At 39.4% G+C, this 11,193-nt stretch overlaps 1 protein-coding gene across 1 annotated transcript in view; it reads left to right on the forward strand.

The window, feature by feature from the left end:
* Thsd7b (thrombospondin type 1 domain containing 7B) overlaps positions 1–11,193 on the forward strand; it is a 565,744-nt gene that overhangs the window by 364,000 nt on the left and 190,551 nt on the right. Inside the window, exon 14 of the mRNA XM_055603283.1 lies at positions 6,027–6,205. Coding sequence (XP_055459258.1) covers positions 6,027–6,205 — 179 coding nt within the window. The remainder of the gene's footprint in view (positions 1–6,026; positions 6,206–11,193) is intronic.

Consider the following 11,193-nt stretch of genomic DNA (forward strand, 5'->3'; position numbering starts at 1 on the left):
AAGCTAGAGAGCTACGCCAGGATATGCTCCTGGGAGGATATGGGGTGACTCTAGCTGAGAATTTTAGTAGCAGGGGTCATGAGGACTGAAGAGACCATCCTCTAACTAGACAAGACTCCTAGTGGAGGGAGGGGAACTCCAACCCACCCACAAAAACTTCCACCTGAAATCTACCCTGCCACTAGAATAGAAATAGAACAGAGATAGAGGGAATGTCCAACCAATGCCTGGCCCAACCTGAGACCCACCCCTAGGAGAGACTCAACGCCTGATACTATTAATGATATTCTGCCATACTTGCAGACAGGAGGCTAGCATAGCTGTCCTCTGAGAGGCCCCGTCTACCGATGGATGTAAACAGATACTGAGACTCACAGCCAAACACTGAGTGGGGAAAGGCTAGAAGGGAGGAAACAGGAGCGCTGCAGGTAGAGCAACAGAGCTAACTAACCAGGGTCTAGGGGGGACCGCAGAGACTGAAGCACCGACCAGGGACCATGCATGGAGTGAACCTAGGCCACCCTACACAGGGGAGGAGATGCACTCAGTCCTGATGAGACTTGATGTGCTGGGGTGGGCTGGGGGGAGGGCTCCCCTTTTCTGAGGAGTAGGAGAGGGACAGGGGGGAGGGGAGAGAGGGTGGGACCAGGAGGAGAGGAGACAGGGGGCTACAATAAATATGTAAAGTAAACAAATAAATAAATTTTATAAAATAGGTATGCAGGTGTGTCTGAGCTGATTTTTATTCCTTTGGGTATATGCCTTGGACCATGTGAGCGGACACTATGGTAGTTCTGTTTGTGGTTTATTTGGAAGGATTGTCATTTTCACGTGGTTTCTATGCTTCCTAGACTAGTTTACATTCCCACAACAGTAGAAATGCATTCTTTTCCATCCTCCATCTCTACTAGCATTTTATTTTATATTTTTTTTTTATTGATTCTGACTGGGCTGATGTGGAATCTCTGTATAATTTAGATTTGCATTCCTACAATGTCAAAGATGCTAACGATGTTTTTTAAGTAATTATAGGTCATGCATAATTAGTTCAAGAACTGCCTGTTCAGTGATGTGTCCAATCCTTGATTATATAATTCATCCCTTGGTGTTGAATTTTTAAATTTCTGTATACCATTTTTATATTAATCCTCTGTCAAATAAATAGTTGTTTAAAAGCCTTCCTTATTTTTAGGTCTGCCTCTTCAACCTATGTATCCTTTGCTAGGCAAAAAAAAATTTAATTTGGCACAAACCTACTTGATAATTGTTGTTATTTCCTGAGTTAGCAGTATTCTATCCAAGACATACTTGTCTGTTCCAATATCCTTGATGTATACACAATTGAGTAAAAATACTTTTCTGTTAAATGTTAGTCTTTTAAAAATATTTTTAGTAACAATTTTTTTCAAAAGAGGATGTATCAACAATAATTTGGGCAGTTCCAATTCAGCTGTCTCTAACATCCTAGGGACCCAAGCCTCTTTAAGGACAGGCAGATACTGCACAGCAGTTTTCCACAGCAAAAGCAGTCCGTAAGCATACTGGATACTCTAAAGGACTTACTGCCAACCTAATACAATAGAAATATTGCTCTACCTTGTTTTAATTGCCTTTCTGACATGAACATTAAAGCATATTTATAGCCATTTTTTCCAACTCTGATGAAAATATTTTTAAAGAGTCCATTGTGGTTTACATGCTACATTTTCACTAAGTAAACAAATAACCAACCTGGAAATACTAAAATGCAAAATGAAAACAGCAAATCTTTAAAACAGGGCAAAGGGAGTGTGATATGACTGTATTTTTTTCATTTCCTATTTTGATAATTTGAGTGCAGCATGGGTGGATATAAGACATGAACTGTCTAATACTCTGTTTGTTGCTACTGATTTAGAGAATAAGCAAGAGCAAGTGAATTGCTTTGGGTTATTTTCTTAAGCTTCATGCCATCAATACTTTCCTCTTTTACATCCTCCAAAACAAGATCTTAATGAGAGAAATGTGTTAGGGAAAGAAGTAAAACACACAAGGCAAAAGCCTGGAAAGTGGTTGCATTAAAGAGACTGTTTATTAGAACTGTTTATCCTAGTGCATGCTAGTGAGGAGGTTTGGCTATTAGTGACAAAAATCTTGCCTTTCTCTCCTGTCTCTACTATGTCATTGAACAAGTATCTCTAATTTCCTCAGGAGAAATGGTAGTAATGGATCCTTATCCACCGTCCTCCTCCGTAATGTGTTGTTTAGCACCCTGACGTGTGTGCCGTGTCTATGGTTTAAATTTTGATTGCATGCTGCACAAATAATTCTGTACTGACTGCTCCACAGCTAATTTTGTACTTGTGGAAATTAAGAAAATAGAGCAACAAGGTTTTCCTAGGCCGGTCAGTGCTCCAAGCAATGCGTTCTGCATATGAATTCTGTGAGAAAATACATTTTTGATAAAGATACTTTTTGTTTCACAGAAATTGGTTTTAGACATACAAAGTTTCCAGTGAAGTATTATTTGGAAGAAAATGGATATTCTGTCACATAGTCTTTGAAAATTAGTTTTGAAAACACTTGTGTGGTTTCAACAGTTAGCTATTGAAATTCTCATATAGAAGGCTAGCATTGTGATCATTATATTTCATCATAGTTTATTGCCAAAAATCTGTAAGCATTAAGTGAGAGGGTAAAACTAATCTTTTCGATTATGATCCAGGCCTAAGAATATGCAGTTATTAATAGCTTTCACTATGGACTTCCCTTTAGAGTATACTAGAGCATGGAAATTTTCTTGAAAAATAAATGTCACTGTTGCTTAGTCTTGCTGAACTTCAAAATTATTTTACGCTCATTGAATTTATAACTTTGACTTTCATGAGGGTCCTCTGGGTTTACCTCTTATCATGGGAAGAAGACAAAAACTACTGCTACAGGCCGGCTGATTAAAGTCCTTGAGTGTGCAGCACAGATGCTAAGGATTTAAAGTCTCACTCAATTAGAAGGATGTCTCGTTGAAATGTGTTTTAAAATAGGACCTACACAGGCACTCAAATATTTAATATTTATGTGAAATATTCTAGACATTCATATTTACATATTTGAACTCTATATACCATGAAAATAACTGCTAATTTCCTATCTTATTCTTTCACTTGATGACCAATGAAATCACTTTGTGACTTTCTTTTTGTAAAATTATATAATGTATGTGGTGTCTCTTTAATACTTTATGTAGCTGACTATGATGCTAATAGGTGGTTGATTATAAAATCTCATTAGAAATGACTGTGAATTAAGCCTTGTAAACAGAAAAAATTATTATTCTTTTAACAATCTTAATGGGAGTGTTAGAGTGGGGTTTTTTTTTTGTTTTGTTTTGTTTTGTTGTTTTGTTTTGGTTTTTTAAATTCTAACTCCAGAGGAGCTTTTCTGTCATCAGGAAGTTTGGTGTGTTAATTTATTGTTAAGTATTGTCTGGATAGTGTCAAGCCATTCTAACCATAGTCTAACATAAATACAGTCATGAGTAAATTGAGAGAGAAGGAGAAAGAGTAAGAGAGAAAGAAGGACAAAGACAAGAAGATGGAAGGAGAAGGCAAAAGGGAAGTGCGAAGAAATAAAAAGATAAAAACAAGAAAAGGAAAAGATAGAGGGAACAATGAAAAAGAAAAGGTGAGGGAGAGAGAGAGGAGATGAAGAAAGACCTAAGAGAAGGATGGTATTGAAGAGTCCAAAGGCCTGGAGAAGCCAGAGTCAGGGAGAGGGGAAGAATTCACTTTCTGTAATGAAATGGATGCCTTTCCATTTGAATATGAAGGAAGAAGTAAAGGATTCAGATTGTGTAAAAATGATACCATAGGAAATGGAAGGCATTCCAGCCTTTTTGTTGTTTCCGGGATGGGAGAAGTAATATCTAAAATGAAAAGAGAAAGAAGAGGGTTTGAAAGGTCTACTAGGAATGAGAAGGAAACTCAGAAGAACTCCAAGGCAATAGGAATACTAGACTGAAGGCCATACACGAGGAACTGCCATCAGTACAGATCTGGCACCTTCCTAGCTCCAGTGCTACTCCTGCTGTAAGCACAGAGAAGGAAGGTAACAGGGCTGACCAAAACCTGAAAGTTTGTCCTCTGGCATGACAGAAGGACTCTAGGAAAAGATGACTAGTGATAATGCTGGAGAGAGGCTGAGGTCAGAACCAGGGATGCCAGCAAAGAAGGCATTTTGTATCAGCAAGGGTGTGTCTGATATTGGATATGGAGTATCTTGTGAAGGTAGACTTCAAGATTCCGGAGGTGGAAGGAGGGGACAATAGAAAGTTAGAGGTGGTTCCTGTCCTGACACCGCATTAGAGTCAGCCTGGGGTCTGTGAAAGCTGCAGCTTCCTTGGCTCCATTCTCTGATTAGGGCTGAGCTGGTACCGGATGCACCTTTGTTGATGGGCTGTTCTATAGACAAGGTTGCAGATCTGTGCTTCAAACCTTTCATACGAAAGCTCATTTTGTTTTGCTTCTGTAACATGGGGTACCCTTCATCTTAAAGAAGCCACTGGAAAACCATCAGACTTAAAGAGAGAGGCAATATCAGCATTTTATATTTTGAAAAGTACCTTTTTCTCAGGATGGTTGACAAATAGTAAAGGAGAACAGTCGGGGGAACAAGATCAGCTGAAAAGTATTGGGCCTTTTCAGTGGCCCAGTGTGAGCAGGGACTGGCAAAGGATGTGTGCTTCAACAGAACTTTTTGTGATTTTTGACCTAGGAATGATGATGTATGATCAGAATGATTGAAGATGATAAATGATTTTCTACTTGGATTATTGCCTGGCTGTTAACAACCATATCGCAAATTGCCACAGAGACTGTAACTCAAGGCAGGCTTTCTTATGCCAGTGCTTCTGTGGGTTAGGAGTCTGGACCCTGCTCCCTGTTCTCTGCTTAAGGATCTCAGAGAGAAATAGAGCATGGGCCAGGGCTGAGCCTTCACCAGAGGCTTGTTCAGGGAAGATCTTCTTCTGAGCACCCCTGCGACTTTAGTAGAGTTCATCTTCATAAAGACGCATTGTTTCTATTTGCACAAAGGGACCAGTCCCCTTTGGGAGTTTGCAGCCAAGAAGCCAGACACAGGCAGGTCATCTCCACTCTGATTAACTCCATCAGTCAGAACTGGCACTGGAATTAGGTAGAGCACCCCGCTGTGGCCGCTGTAGCTGTGTCATGAAAATGCGGTCCTGTTGCGGGCACAAGGAAGTGGATTCCCAAGAATGCAGATGCAAGTGCAGGCGTCTGGCGACCTTGTGCTGAAAGCTGATCACGTGGTGCTCAGAAAAGCTCGAGGAGATGGTCAGCTTCTATGACAGACATGTGGAGGCTGCTGAGTAGCTCAGCAGCTGGCTAGAATTCAGCAACAGCAAGATCAGCAATGGAGGGCACGTCTGGCAATGATAAGCTCAGCTAGCACTTAAGACAGAGGTCACCCACAGGTCAGAAGATGAGCGAAAAAGACTTCTGAGGCTCACTTTACCTGACTTCATCCACGACTCTTCAGCTTGGCATAGCCTCCCAGGAGGCAGCAATCAGTGTGGTTCTACTTTCAATGGTACTGTGGTCTTTTCTCTAGCTCCCTGCTATCTTCAAGTTACAACACTTGGAAGAGAGAATTGATGTCTTTATTGGAGAAACCTTGCAGGTAACAGGCAGATGAAAGATTCATTTGCATATGTTACCTATTCCCAATGAGGAATTATGAGGATTTTAGGGTAGAGAATACAAAGCTCACTGAGGGGAGATGATTACATTGTTCACCTTGAACTGCTGCCATCCTTCCTACACTGTTCAGAATTTTAATGAAGTAAACAGAATGACACAAACTGGATGCAGACATAACTATATCTGTCTCTTCAAACTTTGCTGTCTTTACAAATGGAAATGTGTTGACGACACCGTAGCCACACTGATAATAAATCCTAGATGTAATGATGGAGAATTTGACTAGTATATCTGATACTTTCCTATTTTAATGAACGTTCCTTTTTACAGGTTATATTCAGGAAGAATGCATCATCCCCTGCCCATTTGATTGCAAGCTAAGTGACTGGTCCAGCTGGGGTTCTTGCAGTTCATCATGTGGGATTGGAGTGAGAATTCGATCTAAATGGCTAAAAGAAAAGCCTTATAGTGGAGGTCGACCATGTCCCAAACTGGATCTCAAGAATCAGGTAAAGTGAACTAATGAACATACACAAAACTAAAGTCTACCTGAATTATTATTTCTGGTTAAAAATGGACTCATTCTCTTACTCAGCCTCTTATGAGGTTGATAGGGGAGCAAGGGCAAACAACTAAGATGGCGGAGGAAACAGTGGACACTTCCCTGATCTTACGTAATGAGGAATACACCTTGGTACCCTTAGCAGCATTATTTATATAAATTACATCTAATTGATTTTAAATAGAAGCATAATTTGATATTTTAAAGTATGTGTATACTTAAATTGATTAAATTTAAGTAATAAAACTGAGAGAGTATCAGTTAATGTATGCTAATATATTCATAATCTGCTCTTTAGAAATCCGGAAGTGGTGTTCTCATTTTTTCTTACCTGAGTCTTTATCCTAATCTTCATTGCTGTCAGTCTTGCCAGTCCTTCTACAATTCTCCAAATCTATTTTGGACTATTATTCTACATGTTTCCCCAGAAGTCACACTTATTTTTACAAGTGACATCCTGATGGATACCTTTCCATATAGCTGTCTAATAAAATTGTCCTACCCGGCAGCCTGAGTTGACGAGAGCATATTTCAGCTTTTCCCACCCAGTGCCTCAGCTTTAGCGTAAGAATCCTAGTAAAGAACTCAGAGTTCATCCACGGCATACTGGTTGTTAGACTAGAACTGATGCTTCTAAAAATCAGTTTAATAGATGGCACATAAGTGGAGCAACCTAAAGGGTCTCTATCACAAAGGTAGTGAAGTCTATCTCATACGATTCTGAATATCATTTGACTGGGAAACTTTCAACAGACTAGCTCCATGGGTGTCTATTGCAAATTCTGTTGGTGTTACTCTCTCTCCTCCTAACCCCACTTTGATTTGGAGAACACAGAAGTCGCTAATGAGAGGTAGATAACATATAAGACCAACAGATTACTTACTAAAAGTTAGTAATAAACCAAGAAATATTTAAGTTGTAAAACTGGGCAAGCTTAATCTTATTTTATCAATTGAAAAATAATAGCTATCACACCTTCTCGTACACAAAATGTAAGCTTTTTTTTCTGGAAAACAAAGCAAAGAATTGTGAGAACAGCATTAAGATGGAGAGGAAACCTCATAGGTATAGAAAGAAGCATCATTGATGGAGAGAAGAGTGAAATAGTATTAATAAAATGGGAAGGAGCAACCACAGCAGAAATAAACCTTATGAACAAAGTAATAATGGAGGTTTACGGCCAGGGGGGTGACGCTCAGTGGCTGCACTCCAGGAAGACGCTTCGAACACCTCTGGGGAGTTTCCCAGGCTTTCAAAATGGAAACGACTGCTCAGCACTCATATTTATGAGCATTTATATTTATTAGCACATCTTCTTCAAAATAAGCAATTGAAAGCGGAGCCTTTTGAAAACTAGAGTTAGCCACTGATTTTAATATCTGATTTTATAAATGGGAAAGTTGGTGGGTGAGGGCAAATGTACAGAACAGATTTATTAAATATGAAAATAAAGATTAGTTAAGATAGAAGTCTGCCTGTTATGACTTGAAGAAAAATATGTTGTTTATAGTTCCCTGAGATACAACACTTATAACCTTGAAAGGCAGCATGGGCTAGAAATTAAATCCAAGTTTAAGAATAAGTTAGATGGGCCTGGTAAGTAAAAAGTTAAGGAACAGGAGTATCTCTGCAGGGCATGTTTCTAAGTTTTGAATTTTTAAAAAAAAGGCAGTTGTAGCCAAAGTCATTTTGGTTTTGTGATAATCAGAAATGAATCCTAGACTTTAATGAGCAGAAATAGAATTTATTTTGAAATGTATTATTATATAAAATTTCAGGTACCTGGCCTCAGTTTCAAGTAAAATGGTAACCCCAATCTATAATTCCTATAGTTTTAACTTTATTTTTATTGCAAATTGTCAAATGATAGTTGTATATATTACTGGAATGAAATGATGTTATTTCTTATGAATATAAGGTGAAGTGATTAAATCAGTATAATAGACATCAATCATTTCAACTGTTTTCTGCTAAGGACATTTGTAATTTGCTCTCAGTAATTTTGAGCAGTGCAATATGCTTTTATGAACTATACTAGCCATGCTGTGACAGATTTTGGTTAAAGGACAGTAACCCCTCAGGTAGTCGGTGACCACCACCCTTTTCCCACCTCCCACTCTCTTCATCACTCTGCTCTCTGTTTCTGAGCTTGTGTGCTTTAGACCCCAAACCTAAGAGAGAAATGCACTGTTTGTCTACATATTTGTTCTACATACATTAATTTTTTGGTTTTTGAGACCATAAGGTCTTGCTCTGCAGCCCAAGCTGCCCTTGAACTCACTATGTAATTCAGATTGGCCTTGAACTTGCTGCAGTTGCCACCACAAAGAGCCAGTGTTTGCTGTTCTGTGCCCAGCTTGTTCCACTCAGCACAGCCTTCTCAAGGTCTGTCTACCTGTTCACCACTGAGGACATTTCTGTCCTTTTAAAGGTCGGGCAGTATTCGCTTTGTATATGGACCACAGGCTCTCTCCCTTCTCGTCACTGCCGTCCACTTAGACTGACTATATAACTCAGCGATCGCGAACAGGGCTGCAATGTAACCTCACGTTAACACACCCATTTCAACTTGTCATAATAAATACTAGGATTGCAGAACCATGCTCTATTTTCAGGTTTATGAGAAACCTTCAAAATATTTTTATGACAATTTTTCTGTTTTACACACAAAAAATATACAAGAGTTCTATTTTTTCTGCACATGCTTTGTATCGTAGCATGTTAATTGATCAGAGTACGTCATAAACCCTCCCCCTCCGTCATAAGTCCCTGAATAACAAAGGAAACTTCAACTGGGCAAAGAAAGGTATTTAAAAGAAATCCTCCTGGGACTAATTGCATCTCTAAAGCGAGACCTCTGATACTTATCAATTCATTTGTGGGAAGTTACCTGTGGCGACCTCATTATACATTTGCCTTTGCCTTTGCTTGTAGTGGCATCTTCTGCATATGTGTTTGCATGTGGATGTGTGTGCATAAGTATGTGTGCCTATGTGTCTTCGTGTGCATGTGTGTGTGTGTGTGTGTGTGTGTGTGTGTGTGTGTGTGTGTTTACTGCATATAGAGCTTGTTTGGAGGAATTCATACTTTTCAATTAACCAAACAAAAATGTGGGCTGTCAAAGACTCTCATTCTTTAGAAAATAGTGCCGGCTTTACTCTTTATGTCAGATGTAACCAAATTACAGTAGCAAGAGAGGCACAGTTCTTTCTTTCATCATCATAAATTTTATTATTTTTAATTTTAATTTTTTATGCTAATTACAGTTTATTCACTTTTTATCCCAACTGTAGTCCCCTCCTGCATTCCCTCCCAATCCCTCCCTCCCTCCTTCTTCTCCTCCCATGCTCCATCACCAAAAAATCTGGGCCCAAGGGTCTTTTCTGAGACTGATACTCTGACCAAGGACCATGCATGGAGATAACCTAGAACCCCTGCTCAGATGTAGCCCATGGCAGCTCAGTGTCCAAGTCCATTCCCTAGTGAATAGGGACTGTCTCTAGCATGAACTCAGTGGCTGGCTCTTTGATCACCTCCCGGTGAAGGGGGAGCAGTCTTAACAGGCCACAGGGGAAGACAGTGCAGCCAGTCCTGATGAGACCTGATAGGCTAGGGTCAGATGGAAGGGGAGGAGGACCTCCTCTATCAAAGGCACAGTCCTTCAGTGCCTTGGCATGAAGAAAATGCATTGTATGTCACGTTGAATCTAGTGTAGTCCATAAGAACATTGAACTTACTTGGGTATATCCCTGGGTAAATATCAGGGCAGTGACATATTTATCCTCACTCTCAGTTTCTTTTGTGGGTACAGGATGCATTTAAGGTCCAGAGCTCTCTGCTTTGGAAAACATCCCAGCCTCAGTTGTCAGCTTACAGTCATTGGAGGTCTAAATGAAGAGAGGGTGATTCCCCTCCCCCCACTGCTGAGAGGGTGACTCCATCAAAGTCAGCTAACACCTTACAGTGCTCTTCTAAGTGTAAATTGTTATTTATAATCTCAAAGCCATGAGTCCTTCTAGAAGAAAGAAATAAGCTCCAAATTGTTTCCCAAGAGGTCTTTCAAGATTGCCCTGAAAAACTGACATTCGGATCCCATTGAAGACTAGCCCAATAATATAAATGGGAAGGTTGGCATTATGTACACACACCCATAAACTGTTCTGACTCCTTCAGTGAAATCAATATTTATAATCTCTCATAAAAGCCTCCCTTTTAAAGCAAAACCTATCAACCGGATGGCTCTTGCTCTGCAAGTGCCCCAGTGACAGCCATCCTTGAGTAGCTTCTGCTAAGTGTATTTGTGATGCTAAATAGCTTGCAGTGCTGCTGTCCCTGAGCTCTTATCTGGGACCATATATGCCTTCTACACAGTTTATTGGATTATCAGGTCAGTTGGCTGATGCCCTTGACTCTGTTGTGCATAATAAAATAGACAATATATTTTAATTTTTACAGTCTAAATGTGTTGATGGGTTTAATGCACTAGCACTGTATATATATTTTTCTTTTCTTTTTTTTTCTTTTGAAATGATGCTATTAGCAGATTAAATACGAGGGCCATAAAGCCCCACTGGACTTAAATTTCCTTTTAAGAGCTCTTTACATGATTGAAGTCAGGGGTGCTTTAGAAAAACCACATTTTGTTTATACATCAAAGGCATTGTATTCACAGTTTGAATACAATTCTTATAAGAGTGTCATTGCCTATACATTTTCAAGATACACTCCGCTTAAACACATTTTGGAGGACTTTAATGTCTCTGACTTACTCAGAAGATATGAATTAAGTATGTGTGTTCTCTAGAAATTATTGCTATTTTAAAGGTGTCTCTCCTCCCCAGTGAAAGGTGACCTAAATTTGCAAATGAGAACAATGTATTTTATTTTTCAAACCAGGGCAATCGTTTTTTTTTTTTTTTTTTTTTTTTTTTTTT

The sequence above is a fragment of the Psammomys obesus genome, unplaced genomic scaffold (assembly GCF_907164565.1).
Source record: "Psammomys obesus unplaced genomic scaffold, mPsaObe1.curated_primary_1811, whole genome shotgun sequence".
In the NCBI taxonomy this organism is placed as follows: Eukaryota; Metazoa; Chordata; class Mammalia; order Rodentia; family Muridae; genus Psammomys; species Psammomys obesus.